This window comes from Muscardinus avellanarius, assembly GCF_963383645.1.
Source record: "Muscardinus avellanarius genome assembly, chromosome: 3".
NCBI lineage: Eukaryota > Metazoa > Chordata > Mammalia > Rodentia > Gliridae > Muscardinus > Muscardinus avellanarius.
The window spans coordinates 106,521,160-106,540,166 of NC_137788.1; the positions used below are offsets into that span (position 1 = coordinate 106,521,160).

Here is a 19,007-nt window from a genome sequence, read left to right on the forward strand (position 1 = left end):
AGTAACTTGCCAAAAGTACAAGTGAATATACTGGTTGACAGTTTCTACCCAGGAGTTGGCCACAGCTACCTAGTGACAAATCTTATGTGGTCCCCTAATGTGGAAACAAATGCTCATCAGTGGGGAACTGACTGGATGGATTACAGTATACTCATAGAGGAGAGAATTCTCACTAAAGGGAATGAGGTGGAAGCCTTTTGTGGGCCAATTTAAAAAGATCTCTAACAATGATAAGGGGATAATATACTCAGTGGAATTTTACTCAGCAATAAAGAACAAAATTGTGTTATTTGCAGGAAAATGAATGGACCTGAAGAACATTATTAAGTGAGATTAGACAGTCACAGAATACAAAAGGTCATATGTTTTCTCTCATATGCTGAAACTAGAGAGTAATTGGGATTTAGAGAGAATTTAGGAAGTGGAGAAGAGATTATCAAAGCAAGCAAAGTGGTTTTGGCGCGGGTGAAAGGGGGGGAGGAAGAATTAATGCAGGAAACACCTCCTCCGATGTTATATACATGTCTGAGAGTTCCATTCTCAGTGTTTGGGGAAGGGGACCGTGGGAAGGGAGCCGGTGGAAACTCCCCAAGCTCTGTGTGCATGTACATCAGTATCACTGTGAACTACTTTACGATGTTAGACTATATGCACCAGTAAAAGTATTAAAAAACAAGTGAAAGAGACAGGTTCAGAATAGACTATGATGTATGATAAAAAGATATGTGTTGAGACTGTGTAAAATGCAAGAGACCTTCTTTCACTGGGAGAAGCCAAGATAAATAAGGATTTGATATGAAATGACTAGGAACCATGCATACCGTGGAGCTGGTTTAGTACAGAATATTCACTATGTTTAAGAAGCTGGATGCATTGTAGAAGGAACTGTTCCATTGAGGGGCAGGACTAGATAATTATCTTTTACTTTGATACTTTTTGGCTTTTGTATTATTTGCCTGCACCTGCATTGTATACTAAACACTAATTTATTTTAAATTGCTCTTACAAAATATCTTATCAGAAGCCGGGCGCGATGGCGCACGCTTGTAATCCCCGCACTTGGGAGGCTGAGACAGGAGGATCACACAGGTTCGAAGCCAGCCTCAGCTACTTAGTGAGGCTCTCAGTAACTTAGTGAGACCCTGTTTCCAAAAATAGGTCTGGGAGTATAGCCCAGAGGTAGAAAGCCTCTGGGTTCCACCCCCAGTACCACACACACACAAAAAAAAATCTTATCAGGTGGGGCATGGTGGTGCACTCTTGTAATTCCAACATTTGGGAGGTGGACACCAGAGGATCTAGGTTTGCAGACAGCCTCAGCTACTTAGCAAGGCCCTTTGCAACTCAGTGAGACCCTGTTTCAACAATAAAAAGACTAAAAAATAGGGCTGGGGGTGTAGCTCAGAGGTACAATGCCCCTGGGTTCCATGCCAAAAAAAATTCTTATCAAAATGTCTTTCTGAGCCAAGTGTGGTGGCGCATGCTTGTAATTCCCATGCTTGGGAGGCGGAGACCGGAGGATGGCGCAGGTTCAAAAGCCTGGCTTAAGCCTCTCTTAAGCTCTGGCTTAAGAGAACTTGTTTCAAAAACAAACAAAAAAATGGGTCTGGGAGTGTAGCCTGGAGGTAGAAGGGTTTCCAGGAACCCCAGTACCACCAAAAAAAAAAAAAAAAAAAAGTGTTTCTGAAAATAGGAAATGCAAGCCTATAATAAAATATGTTTATCATTAAAGAATTTGTATATTTGTGAGCTAGGCATGGTGGTACATGCCTGTAGTTTCTAGTACTGGGAAGGCTAAGGCAGGAAGATAGCAGGTTCAAGCCCAGTAGTGGCAACATAGCTAGACATGTATTAAAAAAAAAAATGGGGTAGGAGTGTAATACAGTGGTGGAACACTCCTGGGCTCAATCCCCAGTGTCACAGAGAAAAGAAAATGTTGGTATGTGTGTGTGTGTGTGTGTGTGTGTGTGTGTGTGTGTGTGTGTAAATTAGTCCCCATGGATTAGAGTATTGTTTTTTGAACTATAATTAGTTACTAATATATGTTGTTATTAATGACACAAGGTAGTTGGAAATTAGTAAGTTACTAGCTAATTCTGGCTGTGAAATGAGAATTTTTCTATTTCAAAACAGTTTTACTTGTAGGATTTTAAACCATTTTTAATATTAGTTTTATGTGTAGAAGAGAAATAACACAAAAATATGTGAATAATAAATATATTTTCATTCATGTTACTTTTTAGATAAGAAACTTGGTCCCATTGTTCTGATAGTAAACAATGGCAGTGCTACTTACTACCTGATGTAACTTGTCTTTCCTGTCATATTTGTGTTAACACAGAGCTGAATTTACATTTGCTTTTCTGAATCAATCAGATGAGTGTACTTAAATCATTAAAACTTTTACCTAAATTGTTATTTTTTTGTTTTGGATTTTCATGTTAAGCTAGATGCTGAAGGAAATGGCAAATAGTTGTTTGGCTATATCTAATTAAAACATCTATGAAGTAACTTTTGCTTTACTTATGGAACCTTGCAGAATATCTTAATGTTCTATATAGTTTTTTGTCTACTTGTACAATATTCCTGCTTAATTTTTTCCACCCTTCATAATATTGGGATGCTTTGTTCTGCCTGTCAACTTATTATTTGAAGAATCTAATAATATATCAAACATTTGGCTTCAGTGATATGGTGGAATCCTAAATAATTGATCAATTTGGAATACCTGGGGTACTGTTTGAAAGAGAATGAGTTTAAGAACTTAAGATATATAGAAGAAGCTGGACGTGGTGGCGCACGCTTGTAATCCCTGCGCTTGGGAGGCGGAGACAGGAGGATCGCGCAGTTTCGAAGCCAGCTCTGCTGGCTTAAGAGACCGTTTCCAAATAAAAAAGTATAAAAATAGGTCTGGGAGTGTAGCCCGGAGGTAGAAGGGTTTCCAGGAACCCCAGTACCACCACCACCACAAAAAATTATATATATATATATATATATATATGAACTTTTTAGATTCGGTTTGGATTCGGAGTTTCTAAATGAGTAGTCTTCAGAGTACAGTACTCAAACCTATCTATTGGGATATGTTGAATAAATAGTAGATGTTTTGCCATTTGCATATTAGCTAAGAAAATAGAAAATTTTATTTTATACATTTTGATAGTAGCACATGACTTTAAAAGTTTGGGAATAAATGATATTTAGATAATACGTTGCTCTAGAAACCAAGAAAGCATCTGGTGGGACTGAGAGTGAAGCGTTCATAATCTTAAACTTAGAATGTAAGCTCAAGGTTGTTTTTTTGTTTGTTTGTTTGTTTGTTTGTTTGTTTTTTATGGTACAGTTATGCCTTAATGGAAAATGTTGAAACAGAAATGTTTACAGTAATTCAAGGGCATTTATCCAAACTGGGTTATTACATCTTTCTTTAGTTTTACTATTTGAACTAGTTGGAATATCTTGAATGAAAACTTCATAGCCTGGTGTATTTTTCAGACTCTTTTTGCCAGGTGAAAATTCAGATAACATCAGCACCTAAGTCTTTCTTTTCATTTAATTGTAGTTTCAGAGTTTTTCATGTTGGATACCTTTCCTCAGGATCTTATTTGTAAACTTTTTCTCTGATTACTGTATGTTCTGTGGTAGGAATAAAATACACTCTCCTCCCTCCCGTCCTGTGCTTCCATCAACCTAGTATGTTTTGGTATTTGTCCTATGGAGAGATAACAGTAAGCAAATATTGGTGGCTATAATTTATGATCATTTATGTTTCCATCTCAGATATTCAAGATTAAAGCAGTTCAATTGGCTGAAAAACTTCTACCTGCCTTTAACACACCTACTGGGATTCCCTGGGCAATGGTGAATCTGAAAAGGTAAATTCTTTTGTGTGGTTATTTCTACTCTGAAAGAATTGAGTGAACTGATTATTTGACCTTTTCAGTCTTTGAAATTTCTAATAATCTTCTCCTACCTTGCTTTTTAAAAGACTTTTGTTTTCTCTGCATAGAGAAATATGCTGCTTTGAAACATTTTATAATTTTAAAAAATATATTCTTTACTTTGAAACAGGTCATTGCCCTAATTTTATTCCAGTTCTACTACTTGTGTCTCTAAGTTGAGAGTCTTCTTCCTCACCTGTGTTGTTACTTAATATTTGTTTCTTTTATTTGCTTATTCGTTTTTATTCTGTTCATTTCCTGTACATTTCTCTTTTCTCTTTTTACACATCATATACTTTTCTGCTGAGTCAAAATGGAAAACAATATGCTTAGAAATTAGGGTTCTCTATTATTGAACGTCATATTGATGATAAATGTTGATAATTTATGATAAATTAATGTTAGATACAGAATCTTCATTACAATGTCTATAATCTTTTTTTTTTTTTTTTTTTTTGGTGGTACTGGGGTTCCTGGAAGCCCTTCTGCCTCTGGGCTACACTCCCAGACCTATTTTATATTTTTGAAACAGGGTCTCTTACGCCAGCGCGGCTGGCTTCGAACCTGAGCGATCCTCCTGTCTCTGCCTCCCAAGCACGGGGATTACAAGCGTGCGCCACCACGCCCGGCTACAATGTCTATAATCTTGATGGTCAAAGTGAATGCTTAAAAAATCATTCTTTGAAATGTCTTTTTTTTTTTTTTGTGGTACTAGGGACAGGGGCATTCTACCTCCAAGCTACACCCCCAGCCCTATTTTTTATTCTTTATTTTGAAACAGAGTCTCGCTGAATTGCAGAAAACCTCACTAAGTAGCTGAGGCTGTCTGAGAACCATGATCCTCCTGTCTCAGCCTCCCAAAAGTTAGGATTACAAGCATGCGCCACCACACCTGGCATTTTTATTCTAAAAGAAAACACTGATTTTTTAAAAAAATAGATAAAATGTTTTCATATATCTATAAATCAGGCAAAGATACAAAAATATTTAAATGTGAGTAGTTTGCTCTTATTTATGCTGACTGAAAATTTTGCTACTCATTTTCAAGTAATATTTATTACTCATCTTAATGTCAGAGTTTGTAAATTATATAAGAAATTGACCGTTGCATGCAGTTGTATTAGAATGAAAGGAACATTTATTTTTTGAATGTGTGAATGTGTGATAATTTTATTTGAAAAACATAATTAGTCACTTTGTTATAATGAATAACATTTTAGAGTTTAGGTTTACATTGAGGAATCAGCATTTAATCCTGAGCATTAAATTCAACTTTACTATTATATGATTTCATAAACTATATATAATACATTTTATCTCCTTTGTGCGGAAGAAGTTGGCTGGAGTTCTAGAGCAACTTCCATAAAGGAATAAGGCCAAGTGATACTGTGCACATACTAGTTATATTTCATGATAAGTTTTCTAATATTTATTTCATTAGCATCTTCAGAGTCATGCAGCCTTCTCAGATAATAATTAAAACCTAGTTCTAAGCCGGGTGTGGTGGTGCACGCTTGTAATCCCTGCGCTTGGGAGGCAGAGACAGGTGGATCGTATAGGTTCAAAGGCAGCCGCGCTGGCTTAAGAGATCCTGTTTCCAAATAAAAAATATAAAATAGGTTTGGGAGCATAGCCCACAGGTAGAAGGGTTTCCAGGAACCCCAGTACCACATACACACACACACAAAAAAAAATCCCTAGTTCTAATAAAAAAGATTTATTATTTTCCTACCAGTGACATTGTTGTGATAGCATCCTCTGTGAATGTGTGTATAAGTCTTTGTGCAGTGATGATTTTATTTCTCTTGAAATAATTCTCATGAGTGTGATTGCTGGATCAAAGGCTATATGCCATCTGGGCATGGTGGCGCATGCTTGTAATCCCTGTGCTTAGGAGGCTGAGACAGGAGGATCACACAGGTTTGAAGCCAGCCTCATCTACTTAGTAGGCTCTCAGCAACTTAGTGAGACCCTGTTTCCAAATAAAGTATAAAATAAGTCTGGGAGTATAACCTGTAAGTAGAAAAGCCCCTGGATTCCATCCCCAGTACCACCAGAAAAAAAAAAAGGGTATATGCCTTTTTTGTTTTGTTATTGTGAGACTGATTCCTAGGTGTGGACATTTGAATCAAAGGGCTATATATTTATAAATTTAATACGTATTGTCAAAATGTTTTCAAAGTAGACTGTAATATATCACATTTCTTCTAACTGTGTAAGAACATCTAAGATATTTGCAGCTTATAAGTTCTTCATTAAGTTTTAATGGATTAAGTGGCTATAAAATATTATTCATTGTCATTTAATTTGTATTTTCTGACTAGGGAATTTCAGCATTGTTCAGATGATCTGTGTCTTTCCTAATCTTTGTTGTTATATGAGTTACTGAGATGAGGTTTTAAAATATTCCAAGTTCAGTTGTGGAACTGTCAGTTCTGTCCTTAATTTCTGCCAAGCTTTGCTCTCATGAATTTTGAAGCTTTACATTGAGGTGCTTACCTATTTGTGAGATGTCTTTCTGGTTACCTGATCATTTTATCATAATGATGTGTCCTTCATCTCTGATAGTATTTTTGTCTTAAAATTTATCAAATATTAAAGTAGCTGTTCTAATCTTTTGTGTGTGTGTGTGTGTGTGTGTGTGTGTGTGTGTGTGTGTGTGTGTGTGGTACTGGGGTTCCTGGAAGCCCTTCTACCTCCGGGCTACACTTCCAGACCTATTTTTACATTTTATATTTGGAAACAGGGTCTCCTAAGCCAGCGTGCGTGGCTGGCTTCGAACCTGCACGATCCTCCTGTCTCTGCCTCCCACGTGCGGGGATTACAAGCGTGCGCCACCACGCCCGGCCTAATCTTTTTTATACTTAGTATTTTTATGGCTTATATTTTTATCTATTTACTTTCAGTCTCTCTGTATTGTTTCAGTTATAGTGGTTTTTTTTTAAGTCAGCCTATAATTGAATTTCCTTTTGTTATTTAGTCTAATATCTTACCTTTCAGTTCAAAGGTTTAGTGCATTAACATTAGTGATAATAATTGATACATTTTGATTTGAGTTTGTTTTTTCTTCTCTTTTGAATTCACTTTAGAATTCTATTTTAGTTCATTAACTTTATTGCCTTTTTAGTGGTTGTATAGGAATTACAGTATAATTAATGTTTCAATCAAATTGATACTGTGCTACTTAATATAAAATGTAGAGACATTGCAAACATACCTGTCCATGCACACCTTCTCCCCCATCACTTATATGATATGGTCATATAAATTACATTGAATACGCTGTATATTTCAAAATACATTTTAAAAATACTTACTTAAAACAGATCTATGTATTTCAATGAAATTAAGCAGGAGAAAAATAGATTCATATCCAGATGTTTACTATATTCATTTTTTTTAATTCTTTTTGGAATTCTGAGTTTTCAAACTTGGGATTCCTTTACCTTAGTCTATAGAACTTTTTTAGTTTTTTTTGTAATAGTGCTAATCTATTAGGATGGATTCTTAACAGTTTCCTATATTTTTGCATTTATTCTTAAAAGATATTTTCAATCTGTGTAAAATTCTGGGTTGATGCTTGTTTTCTTGCACCTAAAAGATGATGTGCCCTTTTTATTTAGCCTTCATTGTTTCTGATCATTTGAATTGTTGCTGGTGTGTGTGTGTGTGTGTTCCTCTCTTAATGCTTTTTTACCCTTTCATATTTGATTTTTAGCATTTGACTAAGATGTACCCCCCACATTGTTCATTCATTTTTCTACACCATTTTATTTCCCCCTGAAATTCTAATTGCACTTATTTTAGAACTTTTATTACTGTTCTTAGGTCCTCAAAGCTCTTATTTTCATCAGTCTTCTTTAGATTGAATAATTTCTGTTGATTTATCTTCATGTTCATTTACTCTTTCCTGTATTTCCCCCATCTACTCTTAATCCCATCCAGTGAATTTTTTAGAATTTATACTCTTTCTAGTGCAATTATAATTAGTTTCTTTTTTAAAAAAATATTTTTAACTGGAATTTATTGTGGTATAAGAAGGAAAATAGGAGTTGATATTTTTAAAAGATGTTTATTGTCTGACATTACTTATCAAATAATTCCTTTTCCCACTGAATAATTTTATGATAAAGTATAATAAAGCTATAAAAAGCATTTTCATATATATGTGAATCTACCTTCCAGAATATTATCTATTGCATCCATTAGTGTTTCTTTTAATTCTACTTTAATTGGTTTATTATAATGTAATGACTTTTTTATCTAATTGTATTAATCCCATCAGTATTCCATTTTCACATGCTTATTCTTTTCATATGAATTTTTGTATTGTTTAGTTCATTTTTTCCTCTTGCATATTACTTGGGTGTGCATTAAGTTGAGAAATTAAGGACAATCTTTACATTCATTTTTTCTCTTAGACTTGTTTTGAATTTTTATGTCATTTTATATCAGTGCACATATAAAGTTTCTTTTTTGTAGTTTCTGAACATCTTAGTTTCACTTAAAATGTTTATCCTTTTTTATCTTTCTTGACTTTCTCTTTTTCATTTAAAATACTAGAGAAAAATTTGGCGAATGCTTCTATTTATTTAAATTTAAAAGTTTCCCAAATGTGATACAAATCCTGGAAGTATCTTTCGTTAAAACAAAGATCTAGAGAAATTTTATTTAAATCAAGATTAAGGTACTGTTTAACACCCCCCCCCACCCCTTGCAGGTCTTAAGAAGTATAGCAAAATAGGAAAAAGGAGTATACTGAGTTGGAGGCAAAATTATAATTAATTACAGATGATATAATTGCTTTTCTGGAAAAGGAGGAAAAAAAATAGAATCATAACTGAGTTAAAAAGCCAGGTAGAGAGTAACAAAAATTTTATTGAATACAAAAATATTGGATTGACATTCCAGAAGGGCCATATCTTTGTAAAGAATTAAACTGGCCACAGAATAAACAAAATTATAGGCCTATCATAGTAAATTTTAAAAGCAATTATTGAAAGAACTAAGCAGAAGTTATTTTACCTGCACATCAAAAGAAAAACATTTTAAAGGAAGAATATTAAAGTCAGATATCCAACAACATACTGTCATAATATCTAGAACCTAACTAAAGAGTTCTAGACATACAAAGAAGCAGAAGGTAATGCATAATCAGGAGAAAAATGGTCGCTAGATACAAATACAGAAATAATAAAAATCATGGTAGAGATAGCAATAAAGACTGTTAAAAACCTAGTGTAAATATGCCCAAGGGAAATGTGAACAATGAGAAAAGTTGTTTTTAAAGTACCAAAATATATCTTCTAGAGATGAGAATTAAGAAAATCACTTGCCAAGCATAATATCAGGTTTGACACTGCATCAGAAGAGGAGTGAGCTTGAAGACAAAGCATTTGAAACACCCAAACTGAAGCATAGAAAAAAAAGTAAAAAGCTAGGGTAGGAATGTACTGTGACAGCACCAGATGGCTTAATGCATGTGTGATACAGCAGTGATGGGGGAGCTTGGAGGTGGGAATAGTTTGAAAATAGTATCTAAAATTTTTCCAAAATTGATGAATAATTGTAAACCCACCAATCCTGACACTTCATGAAACTGAGCAGGGCAAACAGAAATTTAGCAGGATAAATAGAAAGAAACATAATCTTTCATGAGAATTAATGAGAATTAAGAAGAACTATTATCAGAAGAAACAAGGTAAGTTAAGAAATAATGGAATGCATCATGTCCCACCTGCCCCTCTTGACACTTTTTTAAAGATGTGTTGCTGGGCTGACCACTCTGATAGAAGGCTAATATCCAGAATGTACAAAGAACTCAAAAGACTCTACACTTTGTAGCAAAACAAATAACCCAATCAAGAAGTGGGCAACTGAATTGAATAGGCAAAAGAAGAGATACAAGTGGCCAATAGATACATGAAAAGATGTTCAACATTATTAGCCATCAGGGAGATGCAAATCAAAACTATGCTGAGATTCCAACCCCAATTAGAGTGGCAAGCATAAAGGAATCAAATAGCAACAAATGCTGGCATGGATGTGGGGAAAGAGGAACTCTTTTACACTGTTGGTGGGAGTGCAAACTAGTTCAGCCGCTATGGAGATCAGTTGAAGATTCCTTAGAGAACTGGGAATAGATGCACCATGATCTGGCTATACCACTCCTGGGTATCTTTCAAAAGGGGTTGAAATCAGAGAACTACAGTAGCATATACATACCCATGTTCATAGCAGCATAATTCATAATAGCCAAAATATGGAACCAACCTATGTCTCCATCAACAGATGAATGGATTGCAAAATTATGGGAAATACACACAATCGAATTCTACTCAGTGATAAAGAAGAACAAAATCATGTCATTTGCAAGACGATGGAAAAGACCTGGAGAACATTATGCTAAGTAGATCAGCCAAGCAGAGAGAGAGGCACATATGTTTTCTCTAATATGACCAAATTAGGGAGTATTCGGAATATCATAGGGACTCCAGATAACAGAGGGGAAATCTCAGCCAAGCTAGAATGGAAAAGCAGGAGAGGAAGAAGACTGAAGCTGATTACTGGAGGAGCTACATTCGAGTATGTGTAAAAGTATGAATGTAGCATGGTCAACCTGGACACCAGTTGTTGGGAGGGGAAGAAAGGGAAGTGGAGGAGGGCACCAAGCACAGTCTGAATGTATGTCATTTTCAATATGAAACACATTAAAAAAAAATAAAGTTGTTGCTGGGCTGATCTGGAACCCTGGCCTTAAGCATTTCTCCTGCCTCAGCCTCCCAATTAGTGGGATTACAGATGCAACTTCATTCCTCATATTGTAATGCATCTGAAAAGTGCTGAAAGAAAATACCAGTCTAGAATTTTATTACCACTGATAACATTCTTCAAAATGAAGATGAAATTAAAACATTTTAAGGGAAATAAAAGCTTAGAGAGTTTGTGGCCAGCAAGCCTTTAATACTAGGAATGTAAAAGGAAAGTGTTAATGAGAAGATAGAGAGCTATACAAAGAAACGAAGAACAATGGAAGTAGAACATATTTGGGTGAATATAAAAGGCTTAATTTTTTGTTGTTTGGTTTTATATTTTCTTCAAAAGATAATTGAAGCAAAAATAATCACTTGCATTGTAGAGTAAATATTATCTGTAGAAGAAAAGTTTATGGTCACAGTAGTACAAAGAATGCTATGTGGATGTGCAAGCTTATAATAGAGTTACATCCTGATAAACCCATGATAAGTTGAAAATATTGGAAATGCATTTAAATGACCTAGTGTCTGGAATATCATAGACAACCACACAGGTATTATAGAGTATCAGTTTCTAACTTTGTGATTGCATGGCTGACTGAGAGCTGTGGCCCACTGCCACCACCTCTTTATCTCCAGGGTTTGTGACTGCATTATCAGTAGCCCAGGAAAGGGTAGATATTCAAAATTTGAAATATATTCACTGAATATGTATTGCTTCTGCATCAAGTAACAAAATCGTAAGTTGAAGTATTGTAAATCATACTGTTGTATTGTTATGTTATATGTAAAGTGATAGGGTATTTGAACATTATTGTATAGATTAATAGTGCATTAATGATTACAATTCCTTGAGCAGTTTATGCACACAGAAAAATATGTTAGCAGAGATACTGGAAATGCTAAAAAATGCTCAATACTGAAGATAGAAAAGAGAAAGGACTGATGGGAAAAATTGAAAACAAAGATAATAAGCTTATGTTGTTGGGATATGAAATTGTTTAGCCACTTTGGAAAACAGTTTGGCTGTTTTTAATTAAGTTAACATGTAATTAGGATATGACCTAGAAATTATGCTTGTAAGGTATTTATATGCCTAAGAGAAATAAAAATGAGTATTCATACTAAGGTTGTTCATAACAACCCTCTCATAATAGCTCAAAATCTTAAATAACTAAAATATTTACCAACAGTTGCATAGATAAGAAGGTGTCCTATTCCTACAATGGAACACCATTTAGACATAAAAATAATTGAACTACTAGGTTATGCAACATTTTGGATGAATCTTAAAGATGTGTGGAATAAAAGAGCCAGTCACAAAAGAGAGATACTGGATGAAGATGTTCATATAAAATTCTAGGACATGCAAAAACTAATCACCAGTGAGAGAAAACAGACAGTTGTTTGAGATTGGGTGGAGGAAGAATGTTGGGTTGACTGCAAAGGGGCATAAGGACATGTTTTGGAAGTATTGGTTTGTAAGCAGTGATTTTGCTTGTCAAACCCCATCTAATTGTGGACCTGAAGGGATGCATTTTTCTATGTAAATTATGCCCCAGTGGGATTCTAGGCTTGGCTCAGTGGCTACATAATAAAAAAACAAAAGAAACAACACACACACACACACACACACACACACACACACACACACACACACACCCTTAATAATTGAAGAGCAATCTAAGTTTAAAAACATTTTTTTAATGTTTGGAAAAACATAGGATTAAAAATATTAGTGACCAATAGATATTTCAAATGATGCTAAACCCTAACATAAGGTACAGTTAAAATTAAATTTATATACTCATAAAGTTTTCTAAGAAGCTAAGTGAATATCTGACAACACACTGGCTTTCAGCCCAGAAACAGAGCTTAGAGGGAAACTTTACTTTTTACATTTTTGGTACCTTTTAAATTTTATGTCATCTCAGTGTTATACATAATTCTAAATTAAGTAGAAATATAGCAAATGTCAACTTTCATATTAAAATAAAAAATAAAGTTGCTGCATTCATCTTTTGTCAAATAGGGAAATATAAAAATTTGTTGTAGGTCACACGGTAAGAAGGCCATTCTTATACTTTATCTAGTTAGACTAGTTTATCATTATCTGTAAAAAGTCCATAGAAAATATTTTTTTGACTCAACAATTTTCTACTCTGGCATTTTACCTAGGGAAATAATTAAAGGTACGAGCTAAGAAAGACATAAAAATGATGTTTGTCCTAGTATATTTCATAAGGACAAAACACAAGTACAGGTTAAATGATGAAGGGAAAGGTGGAGTAAATTTGGTGGTTTATAAGGTAAAGTAATATGTTGCAAAAAAGTTATATAGAAAATACTGGTATTATACTAAAGATATATAAAAAGCTTATTGTATTATATATATTATATTACAAAGGTGACCAGGTAGTATATTAGCTACAAGTGTACAATTTAAGAATGAATGAGAGTTGAAACAATTAGAATTATTTAATTTTTTAAATATTTAATGATAAGCTTGTTTTATTTTATATATTTTTACATTAAAAATAAGATTTAAACAAAATACGTAGTATTTGTTGGAGGAACTCTGAATGTGTATAAATAGATGCATTTGTGAAAAACAGTGGTCTGATATATTTACACATTTTGGTATGTAATATTGAAGAATCGAGAATATCCTACAGTTAGCAGAATTTGATCTAAGCTACTATAGAGGAAATGCCTTATCAAATAAAGTAAACAAGAGTCAAGTGAGGTGTTATTAATTTCATTTTAGGATAAATATATAAGGATGCATTTTTCAGAGGTGATTTTATTTGGAAAATAGTTTCATAGACCTGTTTTATCAAACTTCCCTTTGTGACTTTTGACTAGAAAGTTTCTATAGGGAATAGTAGTGTTTGACTTCCTCGGCTTTGTGTTTATATTTGACCTACTATGTGCTTATATTTGACTCACTATAATTCATTCACTACGCTAAAACCTTCATCATTTTTCCAGATGATATGCTTATCCTTAAAATATTATGCTAAATATTCCATGACCTTTTATTGTATTTAAAATAAAAAATCTGAAATTTTACCATGACCTACCGAACTCTCTGCATAGTCTGGATGACATGTAGCTCTCCAGCCTCCTCTTGTATGGTTGACTTGCTCTTAGTCTCTGAGCTCTTCCACTCTAGCCCGCTTCCTTGCCCTCAGGGTCACGGCATTGCTGTTTCTCCTACTGGGAATTCTCTTCTTTCAGATCTGTGTGTGAAATTCTACATATCACTCAGGTCTTAGTTCAAATTGCTTCATTTCAGAAACATTTTTTTCTAGACTTAATACATAAAGAGCCTTTCTTTTAATGTGCTTTCTATCCTTAGTTTAATATTCTGTTCTCCTATTTAATTTTTTTCATAGCAACTATTACTATTGAAATGATCTTATTTATTATGGAAGCAGAAATATTATATATCAGATTTACCTGTTTGTCTCCAAAGTGTAGTAGACACTCATTACTTATGAGATAAGTTACTATCTTATGTAGTTACTATGTCTATATTCCATCTTCGATTTTCACTTCTAGTCACTAAGTCTGTTAGTGGCATTTGCCTTTTGTAATTTCAAAGACATTGTAAAACAATGAAGGAACTTTAAGCCAGGTGTGTTCTGATGAAGATTTTAATGTTTTCACAACCCCAGTCAATAAAATAGCACATTGAATTGGCAAAATACAAGTGGATATGAGAAAAAAGATTTATATTTTTTATTTCCTTTTAAAAGTAAGAAAAAATTCTAGAGAAAGGTTTAGAATTCAGGTAAGATTAGTTACAATCTGGTGGGTTGCTGTGGTACATGCCTATAATCCCAGTACTTGAGAGTTTTGGTAAGAGAGCAGGATCTCAGCTTTGAGGCCAGTGCTCAGTAACTTGGCGAGATCGTTACAAAATTAAAAAAAAAAAAAAAATTGGGCTGGGGTGTGGTTCAGAGATAGAACACATCTGGGTTTAGTCCCCAGTATCCTGCCCCTCCTCCCCATATATACATAAAAGAGTAATTCATGAACTCTGTTGCTTAATTAATCTAGAAATCTATTTCTAACCCTGGTAAAACTTTTTATTAGACTACCCCCTTCCTAAAAACAATCATAAAAGCTAGAAAAATTATATAAAACCAAATCATTTTGTTATAAGGCTATGAATATTTCCCTGGTTCTTGTCCACTGAAGGAAATATTTCATTCAGAGGACACCAGTAGGTTAACCATAAGAAACTTTATTATTGAGTAAATTCCACAGCGGAGTCCCAATGTGGGGTGAGGGTGAGGGAGCCTAAAAGAGAGAAAAAGAGGAGTGAGAGCTCCTGCTGCATGGTGGGCTTTTAAAATGAACAGAAATCTACTCTTTTTCATGTATATTAATTGTGGGTTTTGCACCATAACTTAGTGCAGCTGCACAGGATTGTATCAGGTGGGACACCTAAGGATGCAGTGTAATGAGCGAGCTCTAAGTCTCTGACCACATCTGGGCAGGGCAGTTCCTGTCTTTTCCTTTCAGGAAGGCTGTCCTGTCTTTTTTTTTTTTTTTTTTTTTTTATGCCCTGACTTATTTTCTAACTGCCTAACAATTTGAAGGTTGTGGAGAGGAGAGAGCAACCCTTTCAACTAGGACTTGAGGGACTTTGATGGTAAGGGAAGGTCCTCTCCATGTAGGAACATTTTCTTTTTGCAGTTAGGACATACTTCAGGGGGTGCAGGGCAGTAGAGGCCAGGCCCAAAGTTATAGCTGTTTTGGGACAGAGGAGAGAAGTGGTTGAATCTTGAAGTTGCTAAGATGCCTGAACATGAAAGTTGAAATCTTGGACAGAAAAGGAATGACAGAGGACAAGCTAACAAATTTATGTACAAGCTGGGCATGGTGCCGCACGCTTGTAATCCTAGTACTTGGAAGGCTGAGACAGGAGGATCACAAGTTTGTGGCCAGCCTCAGATACTTAGTGAGACGCTCAGCATCTTAGACCCTGTTTCAAAATAAAGAATAAAAAATAGGGCTAGGGGTGTAGCTCAGAAGTAGAATGTCCCTAAGTTCAGTCCCCAATTTTGGAAAATAATTATGTGCCAATTTCTCTCAGGTCATTAGTAATTCTTTAACTGCACATGCATGTCTATACTTAGAGCAACTTAGCAGAAAATTGCAAGGTTAGTCCCCCCTCCCTTTCTTAGTTTTTTAAGCTAAGGATAAAAATGCAGGTTTAAAAAACTAGGGTTAGCCTTATGATACTGAGGAGACCAGAGGTTAGTGTTGAAGTCTGCTAAGGTGGAAGAGCCTTGGTGAACACCCCCGGCCTTTAACTGAGATCTCAGAGTGCCACTACCTAAAAGCAGGAAAAAATCTGAAATAGACTGTCCTTACCAGAGTCTGAAACCAGGGTAATCTGCCTGTATTCAACCTGTATTTCAGGAGAAATTTAACCTTCTGAAAAGATCATCTAAAACCTCTACAGTTTTCCATTTATATAGTCGTGCTTTAAATAAAAAATTACAGGGCAGGCTAAAAACAACAACAGCAACAAAAGCAGGACCATATCCTAGAGATTACATATATGTGCACACATGAAATGTGCACAGGATTTTCACTGTAAAAGTTTTCATAATAATAAGACCATCAGAAGGATATTGGTTTTAAAAATGACACCTATTTATATAATGCAGTAGTTTTCACACAGGCACAACCACTATTTGGGACAGGACAGTTCTTTATTGTATTTTACTGTTCTGACCATTGGAGAACATCTTTGGTCCTGGTACAGTAAATGCAAGTTGTACCTTCAAGGTTTGGGACAAGTTAAAATGTTCTCACACTTTTCCATCTGCCTGTGGGATAGGGCATTCCAATTGAGAACCGTTAACATTAGAGAAATCTGTGCAGCTGTAAAAAGAACAAACAAACAAAAAAAAACCACAAAATGCAAAAGTTATTTGACAGTGATGCAGAAGGACCACTAAGGTGAGTTCTAAGAATAAAATACAAGGTACAGAGCAGTTAGCATAATTTACTGCTTTAAGAAAGGAGGAAAAAGTAGATATATACTTGTATTGTTTATGTATGCGTAAAACATCCTGAATATATAAGAAACTCTTGAAAGTGATCGTGGAGCCTGGTGGTGTGAAGAGCTAAAACCAGGCGACATACATTTAATACCTTTCTTATTGTCGTGATCTTTTTTAGACATTAATGTATTGTCTAGTCAACTTGTTTTACTAATCAGAATTTTAGATCATGTTTTAGATATATCTATTGTGTTAGATATGATAATTTCAGAGATATTTATGTAAAATTTACATGTTCATTACATTTTTTTGTTGATTTTTCCCAATCCTCTCTCCCTTTTTGTCATTCAGTGGAGTAGGGCGAAACTGGGGCTGGGCCTCTGCAGGTAGCAGCATTCTGGCTGAATTTGGTACACTGCATATGGAGTTTGTCCACCTCAGCTACTTGACAGGGGACCAGGTTTACTACAAAAAGGTTGGTTTTCATTTCTTTGTTTGTTATAAAAGAATTCTTTAGATTTGCCCAAACACTTAATATGTAATATGTTTATCAAGGCTCTGTCCTTTATAATTTTTTAAATTATCCCAAAAACTTTTCTATTGAAAACATATATAAAATTTTATTAATTGACATCAAAGACAAATGAGAATGGAAACAACTAAGGGTAGGTACTTCTTTGGACTGTAAGGACTATGCTGAAAAGCTGGAGAAGTGCCTCTGAGTGAGGGACCCCACAGATGAGCTGTGTCTGTATCTGCAGACTTTGGTGAGGGAAGGGAATGCCGGATAGCCTGTCGGTAGGAGCAGGGGTGCATCATTGATTCCAGTTGGCTAGGGAGAAAGGCTCAGAAACGTGTACATCTGGACTCTTATCTAGTCTTTTATGCTAAAACTTTCTTGTGAAGCTGGGCGTGGTGGTGCATACTTGTAATCCCAGTACTTGGTAGTTGGCTGAGACCAGAGGATCACCCAGGTTCAAAGCCAGCCTCAACTACTTAGTGAGGCTCTCAGTGGCTTAGTGAGACCTTGTTTCCAAATAAAGTATAAAATAGGTCTCAAAGTATAGTCCAGAGGTGGAAAGCCCCTGCAGTCCATCCCCAGTAACACACACACACACACACACACACACACACACACACACACACACACACATTCTTGAACCTAGCTGGGTCAAGAAAATTAGTAATGAGTTATTCATCTGAAAGAACAAGCACAGAATTTATACAGAGGTTTACCAGAAAAAAGGAGGGAAGAACATGAAAAATAGTGGCCGAAAAATAGTATCAGAAAATAGCAATTGAAATTTTTGACCAAACATCACCATAAGAAAGAACCCTCACCTCTGTAGAACAAGTATGTAAGCAGTGCTCAGTCAGTAGGATGTGACAGCCGTAACAAAGCATAAGAAAAGTTATTACCCAAAAGGAAGGCCAGCCAGATTTGGTGTTGCATGCTTGTCAGCCCAGTACTTCAGAGGCTGAGACAGGAGGATCGCAGGTTCAAAGGCAGCCTTGGCAACTTAGCGGGATTTTTAGCAACCTACTGAGACCCTGTTTCCAAATAAGAAATAAAATTGAGCGGGGATGTAGCTTGGAGGCAGAATGCCTCTAAGTTCAATCCGCAGTACCAAAATATATAAATAATACCAACAACAAAAATGAAGGCCAAAGTGGAAGCAATACCCCCCCCCCAAAAAAACAGGGTTCAAAAGTAGGGGACTTAGAAGATAAAACTGAGAAAACCTACTAATGTTTATAAATTTAAAAAGAAAGGAAAGATAAAGAAGAGAAGCGAGATAATTCAAATCTCTGTATATAATTTACAGATGACCAAAAAATTGCTAATTGCTAATATTTTTGTCTTTCATAATACCAGCAATGTCTAAAACTCATTCATAGAATTATTCAGATCATTGCTGTATATAATGCTGGTATCAAGTATGAAAGAACACAGGGAATATAAATAGTATTCTTGAGCCTGTTCTTAAAGCTACATAATAACAAAATCCAGCCCAATAAATCATGATGGAGAACCTTGCAGCAAAAGGATCAGTATTGTGGTTAAGTCCAGTAAAGTGAAGTTACCCATCAAATGTAAAGAAAACATTCTCAAATAAGAATACAAGAAATGGAGCATCTTTATTGCTGTGTTGCTCAAACACTCTTCCATTCTAAAGGACTTATAAAATTTAGTCAGTCTAGAGATGAATCAAAGTAAATCTCTATGAGAAAGTATCTAGTCATCTTAGTAAAGTTCAGAGATTCTTTAGGAATTAGGATATAAG

General features: G+C 35.1%; 1 protein-coding gene across 1 annotated transcript in view; it reads left to right on the forward strand.

Moving 5' to 3' along the window:
- MAN1A2 (mannosidase alpha class 1A member 2) overlaps positions 1–19,007 on the forward strand; it is a gene marked incomplete at both ends in the record, with an annotated part of 166,644 nt that overhangs the window by 90,098 nt on the left and 57,539 nt on the right. Inside the window, 2 exons of the mRNA XM_080693211.1 lie at positions 3,781–3,875; positions 17,074–17,197. Coding sequence (XP_080549337.1) covers positions 3,781–3,875; positions 17,074–17,197 — 219 coding nt within the window. The remainder of the gene's footprint in view (positions 1–3,780; positions 3,876–17,073; positions 17,198–19,007) is intronic.